We start from the raw sequence: 24976 nt of genomic DNA on the forward strand, positions 1-24976 counted from the left end.
ATGGCAGCAGCAAGCAGGAGATTGGCAGCGGTGATTGGATGGGTGATTGGTGGCTGTGGCGAGGCGGGCAGACAATTGGCAGCTGCGGCAAGTGGGCAGAAAATTGGCAGCTGCGGCAAGCCAAGTTGCAGGGAACTAGGCAGAGGGCCTTCTCGGTAGTGGCACCCACCCTGTGGAACACCCTCCCACAAGATGTCAAAGAGAAAAACAACTACCAGGCTTTTAGAGGACATCTGAAGGCAGCCCTGTTTAGGGAAGCTTTTAATGTTTAATAAATTATTATATTTTAATATTTCTGTTGGAAGCCACCCAGAGTGGCTGGGGAGACCCAGCCAGATGCGCGGGGTATAAATACATTATTATTATTATTATTATTATTATTATTATTATTAAGGATTGTCTTATACATGGGGTGCATGCCTTATACACGGGGGGGAAATTACACTGCATTTATATCCTTTTTCCCCTGCAAGGAGCTCAAGGTGGTTCTCCCCCTCCTTATGTAATCCCCACAACAACCCCTGGAAGGTAAGTTAGGCTGAGAGGCACTGAGGAGCCTCTCAGAAAGTTCAGTTAGCAGGCCGAGTATATATAATCTGAAGAAAACAATAAGCTACCCCCGCACCCGGTTTATGTGTTGAAAAATAAGACATATGTATTCAGTTCTTCCCCATATAATAGATGTCTTCATTTTAGCCTTGTGTTATGAGAAACCACAAGAGTTGGAGAAAGTTGGTCTCAGTCTTATTGATTTTGCACTTTCTGCTTTGTGCTACCATTGTAATCACTTCCTCTTTTAGTAAAGTGAGTATGTGGCATGTAGTCACACGGGACACAAGAATCAGCTGGAGGAAGACAGGCCTCTGCAAATGGAGATACTTCTGAAGTTTACGGGAAAGGGTTTTAAAACACACCACCGTTACCCCCTCCCCCAAAAGAAAGCTCATTAGCAAATTAGCCGTTGATTCCATCTTTTTATTACAATAATTCTTCAGCTGACCTTTCCTTATATACTAGCCTTACATGGAGCTCAGAACATTTCAACCAAAGAGGGCCACCCTAGTCTAAGAGACGCTGGCCTGGAGGTGAACTAGGAGGAAACACTCAAATTTGAGATGGGTGTGTTGATGCGTGAAAAGAGCACTGTGTTATGCCGTGACCTGTAAAGCTATGAACTATAAGGCAGAACACATGAGGCAGAACTCATTTACATTGGAGCACAGATATATTTACTATGAAGAACAATTTGCCCTTCCAGTACTGGAAAATGGATTCCTAAACACATTGTGCTTGAAAGGTAGATGTAGTCAATATTAACAATTCAACAAGAACTGCAGAATGTCCTAGTGTGCCCAATAATGGAGCAATCTGTCATGTACTAACTGTATTCTGGACCAGAATAGATGCTATGGAGCAAACATGCTTGTTTGCTCATGAGTGTTCTCGAAGCTACGAACATGAGTTTGACCAAACTGTGGGAGGCAGTGGAAGACAGGAGTGCCTGGCGTGCTATGGTCCATGGGGTCACGAAGAGTCGGACACGACTAAACAACAACAACAACAACTGTCATCTACATTTAAAGCAAAAGGGGGTAGTGGATCCCCCCTTTTACAACAAAAGGGACAAGATGTTAAGGGGAACCAAATCTTTTCCCATTTTGCTTTCTCACTTCACATCACCTGATTCACTTCAGATATTGAAATGTGTGCCTGAAGCAATGTAATGCAGAAAGTAAGGTGGGGAAGAGTTCAGTTCCCTGCATTGACACTCACCTTATGTTGTGAAAATAAGATCTCCAACCCAATCTGTGAAGAAGCATGGCTACCCAATAATGTCTACTTTGAACCCCATGGAAACATTTAATCAACTGGGAAAGCGTATTAAAATTTGGGGATACAGATGGTACATTGCAACTAATTGTAGCAGAACATGTAAGGACTCCTGAGACAGTCAGTATCTCTACTGTGATGCAGAATTCACACACACTCCTACATATTATGCCCTTACTTTCATTACAGGTTCAGAAATATCATAGACGCTGTATAAATGCATTTGATTCCTACATAAAAACAGATTAACAAAACCACTGGTTTCCAGGAATCTTATTAGTATATTGCTTGCCAGTACACAGATCAATGCAGCAAATCCATTTCATACCAAGGTTGAAAGTAAATACAATCCAAAGCTTGTCTACTCAGAAGTAAACCCTATAAAAACCAATGGTGCTTATTCCCAGGTAAGGATAGAAGAAACTATCAATTTTAGTTCCCTCAGTTTCTCACTGTTCCAAGAGGAAATTCAGTGTTCTGTGTTTCTGCATCAATTTGCAATTTTAAAAAAAATCCTAATGAAAATTATTCAACACTTCCTCCTAATAAACACAATTTAGTATGGAGTTTTGACTAATGTACAGATATTTGCAAGCAATATAATCCTAATGTAATGCATTTTTGTATTTTTTACTAATATATTCATTTTACCCATATCCCCCCCCCCTCAATATATGCATTGGCTGGATTAAGAACTGCATTGTAAAATTCAGATACTTGTGAATTTTGAAGGCTGGCTATGTTTTGGTTCTCGTACTGTTTCAGAAAATGCACATTTGATAAATTTGGCTTTTAATGCAAACTGAATAAAATTTCTCCCCCAACCCTATTCCCAGGTAAGTGGGGTTAAGATTGTAGCCTAAATCCATAACAAAGGTAGAGAAGCCAAATCTGATTCATAAGGTATTTTAGTTCTGCTGTTTTTGTTGTTGTTGTTTAGTCGTTCAGTCGTGTCTGACTCTTCGTGACTCCATGGACCAGAGCACGCCAGGTGCTCCTGCTTTCCACTGCCTCCCGCAGTTTGGTCAGACTCATGTTGGTAGCTTCGAGAACACCGTCCAACCATCTCGTCCTCTGTCGTCCCCTTCTCCTTGTGCCCTCCATCTTTCCCAACATCAGGGTCTTTTCCAGGGAGTCTTCTCTTCTCATGAGGTGGCCAAAGTATTGGAGCCTCAGCTTCAGGATCTGTCCTTCCTGTGAGCACTCAGGGCTGATTTCCTTCAGAATGGATAGGTTTGATCTTCTTGCAGTCCATGGGACTCTGCTGTTTGATCTTCTTGCAGTCCATGGGACTCTGCTGTTTTTAGGACCTGTAAATGCATTCATTTCATGTAATCAGAGACGTGAAACAAGGAATGGCCTCGCTCACAATCCATTTTCAAGGCAAAACTGCACTTACACACTACAGTGGTACCTCGGGTTACAAACGCTTCAGGGTTATGTGTTTTCAGGTTGCGGACTGTGGACTGCGGGAAACCTGGAAGTACTGGGAAAGGTTACTTCCGGGTTTCGCCGCTCACGCATGCGCAGAAGTGCTAAATCGCACTTCGCGCATGCGCAGAAGTGCCAAATTGCATCATGCACACGTGCAGATGCGGCACTGCAGGTTACGAATGCTGTGGGTTGCGGACCTGCCTCCGTCACGGATTACGTCCGCAACCCGAGGTTCCACTGTATATAAAAATTGTTTTACAATTCTAGTTCAACCCATAGAAAGTAAACATCAAAAAATCATGACGACATCACTTGAAAACAATTCATGGCATTATGAAAAAACAAAAAACAAAAAGCACACTAGCCGAGTCCTAAATGAGAGGCAGCTTTGTTTGTATAGCATTTAATGGGCCCCAATGGGAGCAGGAACAGCTGTGTAAAGCTTGGTTGTCCAATTTTTTCCTCTGTATTTACATGTTACCCTTGTTTTATGGGTTGAAAATGCCCAGGGAGTTTACAGACATGCAGTCTGATTATTCACAAATCTCAACATACTGGGTTTATAAAACGGCATCTGGGTTGTGCAGTAAGCATGAGTTCAAACATTAAAACAAAAGAAAGAACATAAGGGAAGATACAGAACATTGTTATCCTGAGGTTGATTACTATGGGGCCAAGAAGGCAACTTCGGTATTATATTTAATCTGTTTCATGTGACTAAGAAAATGTGTATGATTCCTACCCTGGGAAGTAAAGGGAGGCAGGAAACACTGTGTAGCTTTAAAACAGGCATGTTGACTGGAGTTGGAGTCCCAATAATGGCTGGCCACAGGTTCCCTACCCCAAAAAGAGACTTCTAATTTTTATGTCGCTTATCTTCCTAATGGACTCTGCATACATATACTCCAGTTATATTTGCTCTTTTATATCCTTAACTGTATGGCTGGCAGAGATATAGAATTCTAAGTTCTACGAATCAGTGATGCCTTTGGTGCCACAAAGGCATCCCTCTTATGCAAATCATGAAGTGGAATTTACCTAAATAGAGCATTTCCCACAAAGAGAATGAATGGTAGCAGACACACATAATCAGCGCAAGCCTGATGAACATGAAGAGGCTGTGCTCTAATGCAGGACTTGGTGTACTAGGGCAACTATTAAAAAGTCAACCCAATAAAATTACACTGTGTCCCAACCGCCCTGTGTTAACTGATAATTTAAAAGGAACATTAAGTAAGCATTTGTGCTTAACTTCTGGCCTCTATTAATATCTGCACCTGTAGAAACAAGCCAAGGGGATGGGTGGGCAAGGAAGTAGTATTTCAGCTAAACAGTTTCAGCTAACATTTAGGGCTTCTGCTTTCTACTCCTGTACATCTGTAGGGGAATTCTAAGTTCACATACTGGAGGTCAATAAGAAGGAGGTATGAATTGATAAACATTTATTGCATGTCCAAGGTGGCAACCCCTATGCAGAAGTCACTACAAAGGATTCAGAAGCAAAACGAGCATAGATATAGCAACGTAAAATCATAAAACCCACCCCTTCATTATATTAATTCAACTCAGAAAGTATATTGGTTAGTGACACTAACCAATTAGCAGTTTACACCTTTTGACATGCGCAGTAAGTCTCCTTTGTTGCTACCCTATTTTACATCATCAGCTAGGCACAAGAGCTTAATCTACAATTCTCTTTGAAGCTGCTACAGCATGTGTTGCATTCTCCATCTCCTGATGTTTCTAATGTTTTCTTATGTAACATAGCTTGCCTACTCCCTTTCAATCATGTCAACTATGGCCTTATTTTCTTTCCACCCAGCAGTTTCTCTTCAATACAACTTCACTAAACAATTTAACAATTTTGGCTCCTACACATCTTTCATTGAAGGTCTGCCCCAAGTTGCTCAATGGAACCTAATAAATTTGCATGGACTGCAGCATTAAGATACAATCCCACATAGTTTACTGCATTCAAATCCCATTGAAACTGATGGGGAGTAAACGTGTGCTGGACTGTAGTCCTCATGGCAATTTCAGTGGTCTTGTATGCAAAAATAAATAAATCACACACCTAGGAAAGCAAGTCCAATCTTAAACTGTGATCTAGGACTGGTTTTAGGACACTGGATGCATTTGAAATAATTCCAATGGGCAGGCTCTGGGTATTTTGGTGACCAAGCAAGAGCCAAACCAAGAACAATAATAATAATAATAATTTATTATTTATACCCCGCCCATCTGGCCGGGTTCCCCCAGCCACTCTGGGCGGCTTCCAACAAAACAGAAATTCTAAAATACAGAAATCCATCAAACATTAAAATACAGAGATCCATCAAACATTAAAAGCTTCTCTAAACAGGGCTGCCTTGAGATGCCTTCTAAAGGTCTGGTAATTGTTGTTCTCTTTGACCTCTAGTGGGAGGGCATTCCACAGGGTGGGAGCCACTACCGAAAAGGCCCTCTGCCTGGTTCCCTGTAACTTGGCTTCTCGTAGTGAGGGAACCGCCAGAAGGCCCTCGGAGCTGGACCTCAGTGTCCGGGCAGAACGATGGGGGTGGAGACGCTCCTTCAGGTATACCGGACCGAGGCCGTTTAGGGCTTTAAAGGTCAACACCAACACTTTGAATTGTGCTCGGAAACGTACTGGGAGCCAATGTAGGTCTTTCAGGACCGGTGTTATGTGGTCTCGGCGGCCGCTCCCAGTCACCAGTCTAGCTGCCGCATTCTGGATTAGTTGTAGTTTCCGGGTCACCTTCAAAGGTAGCCCCACGTAGAGCGCATTGCTGTAGTCCAAGCGGGAGATAACTAGAGCATGCACCACTCTGGAGAGACAGTCAGTGGGCAGGTAGGGACTCAGCCTGCGTACCAGGTGGAGCTGATAAACAGCTGCCTTGGACACAGAGTTGACCTGTGCCTCCATGGACAGCTGTGAGTCTAAAATGACTCCCAGGCTGCGCACCTGGTCTTTCAGGGGCACAGTTACCCCATTCAGGACCAGGGAGTCCTCCACACCCGCCCGCCTCCTGTCCCCCACAAACAGTACTTCTGTCTTGTCAGGATTCAATCTCAATCTGTTAGCCGCCATCCATCCTCCAACCGCCTCCAAGCACTCACACAGGACCTTCACCGCCTTCACTGGTTCTGATTTAAAAGAGAGGTAGAGCTGGGTATCATCAGCATACTGATGGACACCCAGCCCAAACCCCCTGATGATCTCTCCCAGCGGCTGCATATAGATGTTAAAAAGCATGGGGGAGAGGACAGAACCCTGAGGCACCCCACAAGTGAGAGCCCAGGGGTCTGAACACTCATCCCCCACCACCACTTTCTGAACACGGCCCAGGAGGAAGGAGCGGAACCACTGCATAACAGTGCCCCCAGCTCCCAAGCCCTCTAGACGGTCCAGAAGGATGTTATGGTCGATGGTGTCAAAAGCCGCTGAGAGATCCAGCAGAACAAGGAAACAGCTCTTACCTTTGTCCCTAGCCCGCCGGAGATCATCGACCAGTGCGACCAAGGCAGTTTCAGTCCCATGATGAGGCCTGAATCCTGACTGGAAGGGATCCAAATGGTCCGCTTCTTCCAGGCGTGCCTGGAGTTGTTCAGCAACCACTCGCTCAATCACCTTGCCCAAGAATGGAAGATTTGAGACTGGGCGATAGTTGGCCATATTGGCCGGATCTAAAGATGGTTTTTTAAGAAGCGGTTTAATAACCGCCTCTTTCAGCGGGTCTGGGAAGACTCCCTCATGTAGAGAAGCATTTACCAACCCGCGAAGCCCATCGCCCAGCCCTTCCCGGCTAGCTTTTATAAGCCAGGATGGGCAAGGATCAAGGAGACAGGTGGTTGGTTTCACTCGTCCAAGCAGCCTGTCCACATCCTCGGAGGTAACAGATTGAAATTGATCCCACAAAGCTTGACTAGACAGGACTCTAGCACTCCCCCGCCCCGGCCCTGCTCCCACGGTGGAGTCTACCTCTTCCCGAATCTGAGCGACTTTATCTGCAAAAAACTTTGCAAAATCATTGCAGGAGATCATGTGGCCCATACTGGGCCTGGATGGAGCAGGTGGTTCCGCTAAATTGCGAACCACCTGGAAGAGTCTCCTGCTGCTGTTTTCTGCAGATGCGATGGAGACGGTGAAGAAGGTCCTCTTCGCCGTCGCCATTGCCACTTGGTAGGCTCGAAGTTGAGCTCTAGCCCGTGTCCGGTCTGATTCAAAATGAGTTTTCCGCCACCGGCGCTCTAGCCGTCTCAATGACTGTTTCATCACCCTCAGCGCCGGGGAAAACCACGGGGCTGTCCGGGCTCCATGCAATCTGAGAGGGCGCTTCGGAGCCAGACAGTCAATAGCGCTGGTTAACTCCGCATTCCAGCGGGCCACCAGGGAATCAGCTGAAAGGCCATCGACATGGGATAAAACATCCCCTACCACTCTCTGGAAGCCAATTGGATCCATTAAGTAGCGGGGGCGGACCATCCGAATCGGTCCCACCTCCCTGCAGAGGGGAAGGGTTGCGGAGAAGTCCAGTTGCACCAGAAAGTGATCTGACCATGGCACTTCTTTTGTTTCACTTTTACTTAATGTCAGATCACCAACATCCATAGAGGTAAACACCAAGTCCAAGGCATGTCCGCGGCTATGAGTTGGGCCAGACTTATTCAGGGACAGCCCCATGGTGGCCATGCTTTCCACGAAGTCCCGAGCGGCTCCTTGTAAGGTCGTGTCGGCATGGATGTTAAAATCCCCTAAGACAACCAAGCTAGGTGTCTCCAGGAGCACATCCGACACGACCTGAAGCAGCTCGGGCAGGGAATCCTTTAGCATTCAATTCTGCAGACCAACATATCTCACAATATCCTGCCTCATTTTGGAAACCTTGCATCACCAAGGTGATAGAAACTGTATTGGTAGCCCCAATGTACATGCCAGCAGAGGAGCTGGTGGAATATAACCCTCTTAATTTCCCAAACTTTTCAGCAGCCTTCAAAATGTATTTGTTTACTTTTATTTATTTCTCACCTTCCTTCCCTCACAGAATTCTGCTCTAGTATAAGCCTACCCATACAGAGTGATCACCTTTGGATGCCATCCTCCAGCTTCTCCTCTCACCTGGGTGGTGATGAGAGGAAAAGGCTTTCATGGGGCTACTCTGCTTGTGGAAAGTTCTTGCCATAAAAGTTTGCCTGGTGTTCCATAGTTTGTTTTATCTGTTTTATTTGTCCTCAAAATATTTTTTTTATTGATTTGTGGTATTTTTTTTTACATACATAAATCAAGAAGAACCACTTGCTCCATGCCCAAATCTTGCTTTGCCAACTCTAAAGAATGTTAACAACTCTCTGTGCCGGTTGTCAGGAGACGCGTACACTAAACATGGAATTATAATAAACATTAGCCCAATGTTTGTGGAGCTACGAAAATGGCTTACACTGTGAGCCTTTCCAGACCATTTAAACCTTGTAGGAGTTGCATAATTCCTGCACTATGTTGCTTAAGGTCGGTGACTAAGATGGCAAAAGAACATTTATATGTTCTTTCTTTGATCCGCTGTCACTGCTAGTTAATTGTAGCCTGCAAAATATCAGGCATGCAAGTCCAAATTATTCAGCACCTACTTTTGCTTTAAAATCTAACAGTTATGCTGGAAAGGATGGCAACTAAAGGAAATTTGGATTAGAATGGAATTTTAAGTGGGGCTGGTTTAAAATAGAAAATACTGGTATACTGGTAATTCCCGTTGAAATGGAGGTGGAAGTCATAAAGAGAAAGAAGATTTACAAAACTAGATGGAATACTTTGTACATTTTTAGCATACTGTTGAATCTGCCATGGTGTACAACGGCTATAAGGTTTAATGATTTCAGTGATTTAACTGACCATAGGTAAAGGGACCCCTGACCATTAGGTCCAGTCGTGACCGACTCTGGGGTTGCGCGCTCATCTCGCATTATTGGCCGAGGGAGCCGGCGTATAGCTTCCAGGTCATGTGGCCAGCATGACAAAGCCGCTTCTGGCAAACCAGAGCAGCACATGGAAACGCCGTTTACCTTCCCGCTGTAGCGGTTCCTATTTATCTACTTGCATTTTGACGTGCTTTCGAACTGCTAGGTTGGCAGGAGCTGGGACCAAGCAACAGGAGCTCACCCCGTCACAGGGATTCGAACCGCCAACCTTCTGATCAGCAAGCCCTAGGCTCAGTGGTTTAACCCACAGCGCCACCTGGGTCCCTTTAACTGACCATACTGACTACTAAATAGTTATGATAATAGTACAGGGAGTTCAAGGGACCTGGATTTAGTTCTAATGAATCATGGGAAGGAGGCCAACTACTGCAAAGCAAACACATATACATACACCAACCTAATTGTTTGGGTACTGCAACAGTGCAGCAGCAAATTTGTGGAAGATCACTTGCTCTAGTGAACGGAAAACACTGCACAGAAAAAGAATCACAGCATGAAGACATCATTTTGTTGTTTGTTTGTTCATTGTTCTTTTGTTTCTTACTGCTTTGTTAGACACTCTGGCAATATAATATTGGCACAATGGACAGTATGGTGCAAGGGGCTGCAGACAGGGTTGGAGTAGACAAGGCGATCTCCTTCCCTCAGAGCATATGCAAGGAAGTACTTTTTGTTCCCACATATGGCCCAAAGCCTGGGGCTGCAAATGAACATCAGGCAATTAGTGTGACAGCACAGACCTAAAAATGTTTACTTGGAAGCAAATCCCATTGCGTTCAATGGGGTTTTACCCCCCAGGGAGTGTGTTTAGAATTACAGCCTTCTTTCAACAATATAGGTGGATAAAATTATGATTTACAGAACAGTTCATATTGTACTATATTTTATAAATAACCATGTGGGGGTGGTAATTATTATGTCTATTTCATGTGTGGCTAAGAAAGGGAAAGAGGTAGCGATTTACCAAACTCAAGCAGAGTTGCTTTGTTTGGGTAGATATTAGAATATAACTCTAGGTCCCAATTTAGGATTGCATCTCTTTGACCACATGCAGGTTTCATATATTTGCCAGGAACAAGGTAGAATTGGAATTCTCTATACATAATACACTATACACCCATAAACCAAGGGTTAAGGTTACACAAAGCTCACAAGCCATCTTTAATTACACTGACAGCCTACTTACTGTAGCAATAACTTATTCTGTGAAACATAAAAAATGAACTACAGACCCTCATCCATTACTCTGGAACCTATTTCAATCATTACATAGAATGCCAAGATTATAAACTAAAAATGCCCCCACTATACTATTGTTTTCCCAATGTTCTCATCAAATATAGAAAGATAAAAGTAATGTGACCAGGCATAAAAATATCTGGCTATTGCAGAAGTATTAAATTTCAAAAAATAGATGCCCTGCTATAACATGATCTGGAAGCATATCCTCTATTAATATATTATTATTATTCCTCTCCTTTACCTGTAAGCTTAATTTGAGACTTAATGTGGGTTCCCCCCCCCCCAATACTTAGGAAGTAAAAAAATCTTTCCACATTTGCTATTTCCTCGTGAACATACATTAAAAAAAACAATATTTGGGGGCAGCTGTATTCTCAGTTTTGGAGGATCAAAACTCTTTTCCTGGACAGCAACCCATACTGTATCTGAATAAAGCAACAATACTATACACAAGTAATCTGACAGTAAGCTCAATTGGACTCAGTGGGACTTACTTCTGAGTACGCATATATGGGCTTCCACTGTAAAATCTTTTGAAGAATAGTGGTCTCAAATTTGGAGTGGTACACTTGCCTTTTTCAGAATTATAAACCCCGGGGTTATATTCACATTACTACCTGTAAATGAACAAGTACTTTGACACAGCTGGAAATCCTGGCTTGTAAGAGTTTAGGTATACCCATCATATATTTATTATGATTGTGATATTATTACAATTTATGACCTGTTCTTCACCCTACAGTCCTAGGGCAGGCTACAATAATTAAAAGACAATATTACAAACAGTTTAAAATAACTTAAAATTACACTTATAAAGCACATTTGCTGAAAGCTGCATACAGAAGGTGCCACCCTCCGAGCTTCTAAGGGTGGTGGAACAACCAAGAAGGCCCCCTCCACTGATCTTAGTACACAAGAGGGTAGGGAAGGTGTAGGGAAGGAGCAGTATTTTGGGTATTAGGGGCCTGAGTTGCTTAGGGCCTTAAACACTAACGTGAGCACCTTGAATTGGGCCCAGAAATGAGCTGGCAACCAGTGCAACTGTTTAAAATGTGGGTTATATGAGCTCTGAACAGAACCCCAGCCAGTATTCTGGCCACTGCATTGTGGACTAGTTTCTGAGTCACCTTCAAGGGCAGTGCTACATAGAATGCATTACAATAATCCAATCTGGGGTACAATGGCCTAGTCATCTCGGCCCAAAAAGGGGCCGTAGCAGGCGAATTAGCCAGAGCTGAAGTAGCCAGAGTTGATTTCCTGTGGAACTTAATACTGCTATATTTTCTGACAATGCCAACCCCCAGCCCTGGCAATATCCTTCTATGTTTATCCCATTCAGTGATGGTTCTGTAAAGCTTTCTGTAATGGTAATGGTTCTGTAAAACTAGAATTAAAAGCTTCCTCTTTGTGATTTCTGCCCCTGTAATTACTTCTTGTTCAGCAACCATGATATTACAGTACTAAATAATTGCTCTTTGTTAGCTAACTCAAATTCTCCATAGTTTTTCCATTTTTTTGTTTTTGTGTTAAGATAGCTAGATAGTGTTTAAAATTTACAAAGCAAAGAAAAAAATTAATGAGAAGAAACCAGCAATTGCCTTTTGCTAAGAACAGGAACTGACCAAATAAGCTATATTCCTGCTGAGCAGGAAACAAATACAGGATAGAAATCATAGGGAGAAAGTTTCTAGATAATCACACTACTGGTATAACCCTGAATAGCTACCATAACACTTCACCAGTCCACACTAGTGGTGCAATTGCATTTTAAACTAGGCTTGAAAAAAGATGGGAAGACAATACTGTACAGAAAACAGTGATATGCAACATGTTGGCAACAATGCCTGTATTCTTTACAAGTGAGTGCATGAAGATAGCAATTCCAGATTAAACAGGTAATATGGAAGCAACATTGTTTCCTCATTGTAAATAAAAGCTGTTGCTTGTTAGAACCATTGTCTCTCAGTGGCCTTACTTATTCTCAGATTTGTTTGGGAAGACTAACACTGAAAATTATTTTGAAATGTGGTTTTGATTTTGTTTTCATGGAAAACATCTATTGTCGATTGTAGACTGATTTCAGAGAATGTGACAGCAAATAATCAAGAATTTACTTAACAGGCTTGCTCTTTTGCAGATAAAGTGGCAACAGTGAAAGAAATGAGATTTTAAGCATCAGGAATAACTTTACGATGGTAAGAGCTGTTCAACAGGGAACTGACTCCTCAGAAAGTGGGGGACTCGCCTTCCTTGGAGGTTTTTAAGCAGAATTTGGATGGCCATCTGTAATGGATGTGTTAATTGAGATTCCTGCATTGCAGGGGGTTGGACTAGATGGCGCTTGGGGACCCCTCTAACTCTATGATTCTATGAATAGCAACAGACAAATTAATAACAGTAAAGGGCCTCCTATTTCTCACCTCGCAAAAGTAGCATCTCTAGTAACTTGAATAACATTTTGAGGGTCTGGCTACTTTACACCTGCTAAAACAAATTTAATTGAAAAACATTCTGTTGGAGCTGACACAAGTTAGTCAAAGTTCCTTACCCGAGGGAAACAAAATAACAAAACAGACACTGAAAAGCTTCTTGATATTTACCACTTACGTAAGATCACAAATATAAACATCCTTCAAATATGAATACAATGTCCTGTAACATTCTTCAGACATATGCCACAATGTTTGTCATTGTTCCCAGGTCAATCACCCTATTAAAGCAGGCTAATTTTCAAAAGAAAGACATTTCACAAGATTTTAAAAGTTGTTCACCTACTAGAATGATTCGAAAGAATATCCCATAAGAAAAAAAAGCCTAAGACTGCAATCCTAACCCTTGTCCTTGGCAGGGGGTTGGACTGGTGGCCCTTGTGGTCTCTTCCAACTCTATGATTCTATGGTTAGAATTGTGCTGTAGATTATGATAAAATTCTCTATAGAATATTCCAAATACATTTCTCACCCCCACCTATTTCCTGGGCTACCTATTAAGCTCACATTTGCATGCATTATTGAGATGCTAAGCCCACACAATGCTTCAGGGAAGTGGGGGAGAATAGCAAAAATTAACTGCTCTCTAGTTAATTGCAATAGCTTTGAAGTTGTATTAATTCAAATTTAAACCCAGAGTTGTAACAAGGTAAGCAATAAGAGCCCACAATTTCTGCTGCTTTTTCATTCAAACCACCTTCATCCATACAATTTAGGAATTCAGTAGCCTGGGCCCTTGCACACAGTCTACTCCTGTTTTGGAACAGGAATAGATTAGTAGATTAATATAGCAGTACTTGCTGCTAAGCAGGAAAGCAAAAATACTAGGCCCCATCACTAACTAGGGACAGCACACGCTGAGCATTCCTCTTTCCCTCTGGTTCCTCACTGCTCACACAGTGCTTGTTATATAGCTGTTGCAGTGTTCCTCCTTGTGGTGGTGTGTGCTGTTTCACTGCGAGAGGCAAAATGGGAAGTGCCGCCCTGCCCTGTCACTGCTGCTGCCACCTATACCACCAAGCCACCTGCGGAGAAGTAGCACCAGCATCGATTTTGGGTGAGATCTTATGTGTTTTGAAGGATGAGGCCCGAAAGATCATATGCCAACTGAGCCATCGGGGCGCCACCTTGGAGGCTTCTGCTACCCAAGGCAGAAGCCTTACCCTGCCTAATGGCTGCTCTGACCCTGGTCCCTCCTCCATATCTGTCCTCCATGCAAAGACATGGTAGTGACCCAGTTTCTGTGACTGTAATGAATAGATATTAACAAAAGGTTTGGATTTTATCTGTTTTCCGCTGTGTTCTACATACCTTTTCCTCACCTAAAAATACTAGGTTTTATTTAAACAAGCCCAGGGCATTCCCGAATAATCAGTCCAGTGTCAGAATGGTGCTTTATTTGCCATGCTCTACTTCAGAGAAAGCAAGAAAAGTGTTCAGAAAATAATTAACTAGTCTTGTTTTCTTTTCAATTTTTCGGTGTGCATCCATCAGGAAATAATACACATGGCATCTTGCTAAATAGGAACTGTAAAATTAAGCTGCCAGTTTCCTGAATTCACATTGGCAAATATGCTCAGCTGCAACCAATAGAAAACTTCACATTTCCATGAACACTTTTACACATGGGGTGGCATTTCTCTTATTTATTAAGTAACCCTCTTTCTCTTGAGTTTTGGGAACTGCTATGTAACTTGCCTTTTAAGAAGTAGTAGCACAACCATTTCTCAAAACATTAAAAAACCCTTTCTAAAAATAAATGTGAGTTTGTACAACAGTTATGAAGAATTATTTGTGTGCAGTTTAAAAAAGACAGGCATTTTAGAATGAAACTGCACATGCCCGAGGGTTCACCCGCATTGCTAGGAAAAGCTGCTTATGGCCTTTTAAGGGTCAGAGGAGAAGATTAGTTAATTAGATGGAGTCCCAGGCCCGGAGTTAACTTACCATTGAAAAATAAGGCAGCTAGTGACAGATGTGAAAGAGGTGTGAGGAAATTGTAAAGGGCAAGACTCTAAAAGACAATATAGAAGATGATGGTATATCAAATCCAGTAGGTTATTTACAATGAAGTTTTTCCTATAGTGAAATAAGTTAATTTACATAAATTATGCACATATATTTTATTAGGCAAAAGGTCAAGTTTCAAGCAATATTGCTAAAATATGTTATAATATTGGTATATAACTTACTGCTTATGTTAAATGTTCTTATTTAAGGCAGCAAAAGTTACTGTGAGAAGAAAACCCCACACATATTTTGACATCTAGAAGCCTTCTCAAGGCTAAGGTAACTATGGACATTTATGTAACAATAGCAACATAATGGTTTGTTTACCATTGTTCAGTTCACTTCTTGGAACATATGGTATGGTTGGTTAGTTTCTTGGTTCCTGTGCTCTATCTGGCCAATAGCTACTGAGATAAATGAAAGGCATTATTCAAATATCAGTTCACAAGAAAATAATATTTCAGTACTGTAGTCCAACATAGAATTAAGCTGTATGTACATTATTACTTGTTAAAGCTATGGTTTTCCCAGTAGTGATGTATGGAAGTGAGAGCTGAACCATAAAGAAGGCTGATCGCCGAAGAATTGATGCTTTTGAATTGTGGTGCTGGAGGAGACTCTTGAGAGTCCCATGGACTGCAAGAAGATCAAACCTATCCATTCTTAAGGAAATAAGCCCTGAGTGCTCCCTGGAAGGACAGATCGTGAAGCTGAGGCTCCAATACTTTGGCCACCTCATGAGAAGAGAAGAATCCTTGGAAAAGACCCTGATGTTGGGAAAGATTGAGGGCACTAGGAGAAGGGGACGTCAGAGGACAAGATGGTTGGACAGTGTTCTCGAAGCTACGAACATGAGTTTGACCAAACTGCGGGAGGCAGTGCAAGACAGGAGTGCCTGGCGTGCTATGGTCCATGGGGTCACGAAGAGTCGGACACGACTAAACGACTAAACAACAACACATTATTACTTAATATATACAGGATATATATATATATATATATATGGTTGCAGCTGTAAGACACCTGCCCCTCAAATCTACTATATTTTCTCTAATGGTAGTCCCACCCTCCTATATACCCCTATATGTACACAACTGGTGGAAGATGAGGTGGCAAAGGAAGCTGGTCTAGTGGCAGATGGGCTCTGTACTGGGAGAAGGGTAAATCTTGCAACATAAAATTTCTGGGATGCTTTTCTGTGTATGTGGCCTTGGTTTGGTGCATTTGTAGCACTGAAGTGACCTCTCCAGGGCGAGAGCCTGGGCAGTATGTATGGAGGTCCTTGGCTGCCCAGACAAGACCATAGTGACCTGTGTTAAGAGCATTTGGTGCTCTGTGTTAACAGCATTTTGTGTAGAACAGGCCCATGTACCTACGTACCCCAGATAAAAAGGAAGAGATACTCTAAATTCTGAAACAAAAAATAAAAAAATTCCTTCCAGTAGCACCTTAGAGACCAACTAAGTTTGTCATTGGTATGAGCTTTCGTGTGCATGCACACTTCTTCAGATACACTGAAACAGAAATTAAATTATGAAATACAAAAGAGGGTTGACCCTCCCACAATAAATTTATCAGGCGACACTTTTCCTAACAGTTTACCCTATGCAGAAGCCATATTGGTGAAGCTTATTCCCAAGGTAAGTTTGAAAACTTCCGTGAAATGCAACAATCTATTTTCTGTGATGGATGTTTTAAAGCAGAGGTTGGGTGGCAATCTGCTGTGGGTGCTTTAGTTGAGACTCCCACATTCAGAGGGGCATACCTATGGGTTGTCCAGGTTGCTGCAGGCCCAGGGAGGTGCAAAAAAAAAAAAGCCTCTCCACTTTTGGCTTGGAGAAGAGTCGTAGTCCCCGGCAGAGAATGAAAAGCGATGAAGAGAAGTCAATGGCACAGCCTGGAAGGTGATGAAGAGCAGTCACTGGCAGAGCGTGAAACAAAGAAAAAGAGTTTTTGGGAGGTGTCACTACACAGCTCCCTGCCAAGGGCGCTAGAGACCCTAGGTACACCTCTGCCTGCATTAAAGGGGGCTGGACTACATGACCCTCAGGGGTCCCTTCCCACTTTCACGGCCTATGGGTTCCAATGCTGTTTTACAGGCGCTGCCATGCCATGCCTGTTTCGGCGTGTTGACGCCTCTATTCCCTCAGGGGCGTTTAATGGCGCAGAGAAGCACCAGAAGCGTGTTTACATCTGCACCTGCCCTCCAGGGGCAAAGCCGTTTGGCTCCAGGCACACAAGCAGCCAAGCATTATTCAGGGGAATGGCTGCCCTCTCCAGCGCAGCGGCCATTCGCGGCTGACGTGATTTGAGCCTCGCTTTTCCAAGGCGAGGGGGCGGCAGCTTTGGGGTTTTTATTTCCGTGTGTGTGTGAGAGAGCTTTTAAATTCAAAGCTTTTCCTCATGCGTTGAAACCAGAGCACGAGCTTAGGGCTGGGGCTTATCATCTCTAGCTTGCCCCATTTCCAACGCCCCTCACAGCAAAAGCCGCCTCCGCCGCCATTTTACAGCTTTACTCTTCCCCCCCTTCTACGCCTCCCTCCCGGCGCGGGTGACGTCACGCGCACGTCCTCCCTCCCACGTATGCAAATGAAGCCCTTGGTTGAAGCGGCGGCGTAGCCGCCCGGATGTTGAAAGCTCCTCCCCTTTGCTGTCGACCGTTCGTGCTTCGGTTCCCCCGTCTCTGTCTCTCTCTCTGTCTCTCTCCCTCCCTATATATCTCTCTCTGTCTCTCTTTCCTCCTCCTCCTTCTCCTCCCCCTCCCCTCCCGCGAGGCTGCGGGTCAGCGCGAGCCCACTGCGGCGAAACCGTCGTCGGCAACAACCACAGTAATAATAATAATAAAAAGGAGGGGCGGCGGCGGCGAGGGCGGCTCTTGAGGCAGCGCTCCGAAGGGACCGAGCGGCGGAGGAGCGTGAAGGAAAAGAGGCGGACGAGGGGAGCGGAGGAGGAAGAAGAAGAAGAAGAGAGGAGGAGGAAGACGACGACGACGACGAGGAGGCCGGCACTCGGCGGTGGATTCGGCTGCGGGCAGGCTCTCGACAACCCGCCACCATGGTAAGGACCTTCGCCGGCCGCCGCCCCCCGCCACCTGCAGGCCCCGAGGGGATTCCGTTCTCAACCGACCGCGGAGGGGGGAGGGGAAGGGAGCGAAGACGACGGCGGCGGCGAGCTCTTCCTCTTCCCCCGCCGCCAAAGGAAGGAAATGAAGCGGGTGCCCCCCCCCCGCTTTTGGTGTGGTGGTCATATATAAGAAGAAGCGTAATCCTCTCTCTCGCTTCCTCCATGTCAGGCCTTCGCTGAGACCCCCTCTGGTAGAAGGGGCTCACCCGCCCCTCACCCACCCGCCAAAAGGCGCCTTCGGTCGTCGTCTCCCCCAGAAAAAAACAAAACCCCGACACCGCACCCCTAACCCTCCCCGCAAAAGGAAAAAAACGACGCCCCCGCACGCAGAAAACCAGGACCGTGTGTGTGTGTTTTTTTCTCTCTCTCTCCACCCCCCCCCTTTACTAACTGTGGCTTTCCTGCTTTTCCGGTAGTTGCCTTCACCCAGCAGTGACCTCTCCTTCCCTGCAGTGCCCCACCCCTGACGAAGAATTCGTCTCTTCAATATGTACTGTATTACTTTAAACGCCCCCCCCCCTCGCACACACTTTCCACGCGTTAGTTTTCTACTTTCCCTTCCCCTCCTGCGACTGTTTTCTTGAAAGCGCCCATCTTTTCTGTTCCGAACTCCTCCTCATCTCCCTGTGAAGGAAAAATCCTGCAAATTTTCTTCATCCCACGCAGCTCCTCTTGCGTATTCGCATTGCTTGCTTAACAGCAGCGGCACCGGCGCACCCCCCCTCCCCTGCAACCTTTTCTACCTTGTATAGTTCGCTGTCACCTACTATGCGCTCTTTCTTCTTTCTTCCCACCTCACATGTGTGTATATATGCCTGTACTGTATGTATGCTCACACTGCGATACAAAATCTGGCACACGGCATAACATGGCCATGCCTCTGTATCCCAAATAACAGCCACAGTTATGGGTGCTTGGTGAAAACAGATGGTGGGACTCTGTATTTCACCCACAAGCATGCTTTGAAGCAACTGGAAGAATTTGCTTTTGTTTTAAGAGAGAGAGAGTGTGTCTTTTTAATCACCCCAACTGGTAGTGAAGAGGGTGGTTAATGGGTAACTAGTTTCAGGTGGTTAGCTATGCTAGTCCATTGCAGCAAAAATGGTTATTGCAGCATCTCGTAGATTTACATATTTACTATGGCATAAGCTTTCATGAACCAGAGGCCACTTCATCAGATGTGTAACTAAGGCTGCAATCCTGTGCATGTTTAGTTGGGGATAAGTCCCATAGAGCACAGTGAGACTTGCTTCTGAATAAGATTGCTATATAAATCAGTATTAAATAATCTTGACTATGCATATATGCAGCCTGATGCTATGCATGCCTGCTTGTTGGTATCACTGTGTTCCAGGGAATTTACAGCCAGGTAAATGTGCCTAGGATCTTGCATAGGATCCTGCCTTTCTCAGTAGCTGTCTTCACTGTTTTGCCCTGTAGCATTCACAGATTTCACACTATTCCTTTATCCTGTTTTAACTCCATTACTCTGCCTGAACTTCCACATAGTGAAAATTCCTGGATTTGTGTTGTGCTGTAATGAAATGTGTTCATAATTTTTCATTTCCTGGTCAGTTTTATATTCATTTATTCTTGCAGTTGCCTCTACCTGTCATATTCCTTTCCCTTTACTATCCACAAGCAACCATAGAGAAAGGTCATTCTAATTTCATGTGAAGCCTTGAATCCATCTCCATAACCTGTAGAACCATTTTATTATACTTTTTATGTAGCCTTCATTAATCTAGACTACACTTTACCTCAGTATCCTATTTATAATTGCCCCAACACCATAATTTCCTCATATACACTACCACAAAAATAATCCCCATTCACTGATATTTCTCAGTGGTCCCTGAACTATCCAGATAAACCACCACTTTACCAACCTTCTGCTAGGTGCTAATAAACAGACATGTTCTCACCATTTAATACATTAGCCACCCTTTCGACACCATAGGAATGTGTCCTCCACTTGTACACATCCTCTTTCTACAAACAATTTTTAATTTTTTTAAAAAATTGTGACTTAGATTTGTTCAGGGGTCTTGTGCACCAAAACATAAAGGCAGGATTTTAAAAATTAACATTTTTCTAGTGTGCTGGTGGGTTTTTTGTTTTGTTTTTTTGCTTTGGTACAGCATTGTTTGAGCTTCATATTTCAACTGAGATGCTACAGTACACATAGCCTTTGCACAAAGCATTCCTGATAATATGTATTTCAGATTAATTAAGTAATGTTAACTCCAAAATATAGGATTTGATACATCCATGACCATTCAGGTTTCAGTGGATAAGGAAGATGAGGAAGGAACTGCCTACCTAAAAATCATGGCGATCAAAATTTGCTGTTCACTGCTATAAAATAAATCTAGCAGTACTACTGCTGTAGTATTTTATGTCAACACTAGGGGTGTCTCCTGCTTGCTGCTAGTGCCAAGAATCAACGCCCTTTTCTACAAACATTTGTTAGCTTAAATTATCTATTGCCTTTTCTTTGGTAACAATTTTTTTTTGCGTGGGGGGGGGGCAGACTTGGAAAACCTTTATGCCACAGCTTGATTTTTGTAATATGACAGTTGCTTAAAATCTTTCTTATTTGTAACTTGTGTGTACTATATCTTCAAGGCTGAAATGGTTGTGTATTGTGAATTAGAAATGTGTGTCAGAAAAACTTGCAGTATTAAGGTTAACTGTTTTAAAAAGTGACTTAAAATGTGAGCCATTTGTTGAGCATAATTCAAAATACCGGTAGTTGCAAGCTACACTCTTTAACAAGGTTCAGCAGCATGTACTATGATTTAACCTAAACAAACAAGCAAACAAAAACCCAAGGCTTCAATCCTAAGTATGTATGCTTGAAAGTGTTTGCAATAAGTGATTCCAACTAAGTGGTACTCATAATAGATCCATTAATATCAATAAACAAGTTACTTAAATACATTGATTTCAGTAGGTCTACTTTGAGTATGGCTAATTTTGGATACCATCCAATTAAAGTTAATCAGATTTCGTTGTTAGTAAACCTGGCTTGGATAGGTTGTTAAAAAGAACTCCTTAAGAATAAATAGTTTTGAGGGGTTTCGGTATAAGAATTGCATTTCATGTTCAAGTAAACTCAGAGCAGTTCATAAACATTTTAAGAATATTCTGGTGTGCAGATTTCTCTACTTTATGAAATCTGCATCATTATGTTACAAGATTGTTTTGGCAAGTTAATTGCTATTCATATTTAGCTAAGTTTAGGGTATTTCTATGCAAGTGTTGATATATCTGGTTAAGAGATGAATAGATGAAGCCTTTAATTTTCATGGGGTCTACCAGAAGAATCCCACTTTTAAATCCTGATTGTTGCCTGTTAGATTATAAAGCATATATGATGAGCCTTAATCCAGGGATTAAGCACACCCAGGAGTTGTGAATGCCCAACAGGTTTTTTTGTCTTAAAACAGCAGACTTCCTTGCCCTCTCGCAAACTTATTTTTTGAAATAAATTGTCCCTAGTAGAGCAATACAAAGCAGCCTGGTCACAGAGAAGTGGCATTGTGGTTCCCTTGATTGTCACAACTATCACCACTCCACTTGCAGGCCTGGCAACCATTTAAAAGGGATTCCATGGCCAGTTGATGGATATGGCTTATTATTTGAGAAGTGCTGCACTACAATCATACATAATTTTATTTGTATGCTGACTTTTCAGAGTTGAAACCTGCTCAAGGCAGTTTACAACATGTAAAAATTGCATAATTGCAAACATAAAAAGAAGTAACAATAAGCAATAAATAAAACAGCAAAAAGTACACAACCAAATTGAAGAATTTCCACCTAAATCATAAGAACAAAAATAAAGACCCCAAAATTATTACCAATAGAATTCTCTAAATAATATCCCAGCCCAAGAGTCTGTTTAGCAGCCTCAGCTTCTGCAGCTAGAGTGAGGTGGAAAAAGGCCTACAAGGCAAGGGAGCAGGTCTTCAGATCTCAAAGCCATGATGATACAAACATTACAAAGCATCTGATTTATATATTTTGTAGGCATATATACTGTACACTTGCTAATTTTGAGCCTCTATACACTTTTGCTGGCATTCATTTTTTATTTGTTTGTAGAGAAAATGTGCATTTATTGTGCAGTCTTCTCTTATTAAGTTTCTGTTGCTGGGATACCATATGTTACCATCATTCAGGTTGCAATATTTTGTATTTCGCTGAACTTTTTGACTGAGATTAAAATCTGTGAACGAGATTATGACTCCCATATTTTGCTGGATGTGGAGGGGATTCTCTCCAAGGACTGTGAACAAGAACATATCCCTGCAGACAGGCATTTCCCAGTCTGAGCCTCGCCAAAATGTCCCTGGGACCAAGATGAGAGTGACTCTGAGGCCTACAACACATTGCTCAGGATGGACAGTTAGGCCATGAGATGTCTGCTGAATTTATGACTCTTGACTTCCTCAGGCCTCACCAAAGTTTGCACTTGGCTGAGAACAGGGACTCCGTCTTCCTTCTGGAAGGTGGAGAGGAGGCACAGACAATCCTGTGCAATGCTTTCCTCACAGGCCAATCAAAGACCCTCTTCTGTAGTACCCTCTGTAGTATAATCAACTTGTCCTCAGTGTTTGAGATTGTGACCTGTGTTCACCTTCTTTGAAGAGAGCATTGACTATAAACCCTTGACCAGAGCAGAGTTTAGAAGTAATGTAATACCTATTAAATAAGGGTTAGTCCTTGATAGTACAGTACTAAATAGCCTAACAGTTCATGGTTTGGAGGAGAGTCTGTAACCCTGGAAAAACCACTACTGCCAGTCAGAGTGGACAATAATGAGCTAGATGGACCAAGAGTGACTCATAGGACAGCCTTTTGTGCTTCTCCTTGATAGCAAATGTTGTTAGTGCATTGTGTGGCTGGAGTGTTGCCTTCTGGATCTTTTATGTGTTGTCACTAGCAACGAGGGACAAGCTCTTCCCTTGTTCCCCTTCTCTGGAGCTTTTAAACTCCATCTTTTAATCAATCAAGCAATACTCAGAGACTATGTACTGCTCCATTTCAGTATGGATAATCTTAAGTAACTAACTTTTTAGAGCAAGCATCCTGGAGAGGGAAGTGATGGAGATAATGTGCTGTGAAGTTGCTACAGGCACATACCCACACCCTGCCTCTTTTTGGAGAAGAAAATAAAAATACTGAAGGAGAATGTGAACTTCCACTTCCATGTTTGGATTAACCACAGTTTAGTGTTGCATCTGACCCTAAACTACTGTATTTTTTTCTTGTATAAGACAATGGTTTGTCTTTTGGTGCATGTGGGAACCAATGACACTGCAAGCCATAGCTTACAGAAGATCAAAAATGATTATGAGGCTCTGGGCAGGAAGTTGAAGCAATTAGATGCACAAATTGTCATCTCTTCTGTCCTCCCAGTTGAACGACATGGCCCAGGGAGAGAGGGAAAAATAGGGGAAGTGAACAACTGGCTTCGCAAATGGTGCAAACAGGAACGGTTTGGATTCCTAGATCACGGTCTGCAGTTTCTTGAAGATGGACTTCTGGCAAGTGATGGACTGCACCTCACAAAAGTTGGGAGGAATGTTTTTGCCACAAAACTCAAAAACCTCATCAGGAGGGCTTTAAACTGACTTATGTGGGGGAGGGAGACAGTGGTCCTGAAGGTAGGAGTCTATCAAATGCTGAAGATGATCATCCAAATGTCAAGGACCAAATGGAGCAAGCAGCATGCAGACCTAGTGGTGGGACGAAAATATCCTTAAATAAGAGACATGGGGGAATGATCAACGGTCTTCAATGTCTGTATACTAATGCACAGAGCATGGGAAATAAACAAGATGAACTTGAGCTCTTGGTACAGCAAACTAAATATGACATAATAGGCATCACTGAAACCTGGTGGGATGAGTCTCATGACTGGAATGTAGTAATAGAGGGATACAATCTATTTAAGAGAAATAGACCAAACAGGAAAGGAGGAGGAGTAGCTTTATATGTTAGGGATATGTATACCTGTGAAGAGATCCAGGATTTAAAACTTCAAAGCCAAATTGAGAGTATCTGGGTCAAAATTAAGGGTGAGAAAAACAACAGTGATCTCATTGTGGGAGTTTACTATAGATCCCCAAGCCAAACTGAGGACACAGATGATGCCTTCCTGGAACAGATGGCCAAGCATTCCAAAGGAAGTGAGATAGTAGTAATGGGGGATTTCAACTATCCTGATATTTGTTGGATGTCAAACTCAGCCAAGAGCATAAGGTCGAACAGATTCCTCACTGGCCTTGCAGACAACTTCATTGTCCAGAAAGTGGGAGAAGCAACAAGAGGATCAGCCATTTTAGATCTGGTCCTAACCAATAGTGATGACTTGGTTAGTGGGGTAGAAGTGGCAGGATCATTAGGTGGGAGTGACCATGCTCTTCTGGAGTTTATTATCCAGCGGAAAGGAGCAACCAAGCATACTAAGGTCCAAATTCTAGACTTTAAGAAAGCCAACTTCAGAAAACTTAGGGAAACGCTGGGTGAAATCCCATGGACAGTAATACTAAAAGGGAAGGGAGTTCATGATGGTTGGGAGTTTGTTAAAAGGGAGATATTAAAAGCACAACTTCAGGCAATACCAATGAGACGGAAACATGGAAGGTGCCTAAAGAAGCCAGGCTGGCTATCTAAAGAACTTTTGACTGAGTTAAGATTTAAAAGGGATATGTACAAAAAATGGAAAAGGGGGGAAATCTCCAGAGAGGAATTCAAACATATAGCCAGCACGTGTAGAGACAAAGTCAGAAAAGCTAAAGCACAGAATGAACTCAGGCTCGCTAGAGAGGTTAAAAGCAACAAAAAGGGCTTTTATGGGTATGTCC

General features: G+C 43.0%; 1 protein-coding gene and 1 long non-coding RNA gene across 3 annotated transcripts in view; one reads left to right on the forward strand and one right to left on the reverse strand.

Annotated features, from left to right (window-relative positions):
* Positions 1-961: 961 nt before the first annotated feature.
* On the reverse strand, positions 962-15333 carry LOC148686145 (uncharacterized). Its single transcript, XR_015948832.1, has 2 exons — positions 15158-15333; positions 962-3140 (listed from the first exon to the last, which is right to left on the reverse strand). It is a non-coding gene; the product is annotated as an uncharacterized LOC148686145 (long non-coding RNA).
* Positions 15334-17624: 2291 nt separating this feature from the next.
* Positions 17625-24976, forward strand: part of PPP3R1 (protein phosphatase 3 regulatory subunit B, alpha) — a 42818-nt gene continuing 35466 nt past the window's right edge. For both annotated transcript variants that reach the window (XM_088665524.1, XM_035110288.2), the window contains exon 1: positions 17625-18032. In XM_088665524.1, coding sequence (XP_088521650.1) covers positions 18030-18032 — 3 coding nt within the window. In that variant the 5' untranslated portion in view covers positions 17625-18029. The remainder of the gene's footprint in view (positions 18033-24976) is intronic.

This window comes from Zootoca vivipara, chromosome 3 (genome assembly GCF_965207765.1).
Source record: "Zootoca vivipara chromosome 3, rZooViv2.hap1.1, whole genome shotgun sequence".
NCBI lineage: Eukaryota > Metazoa > Chordata > Lepidosauria > Squamata > Lacertidae > Zootoca > Zootoca vivipara.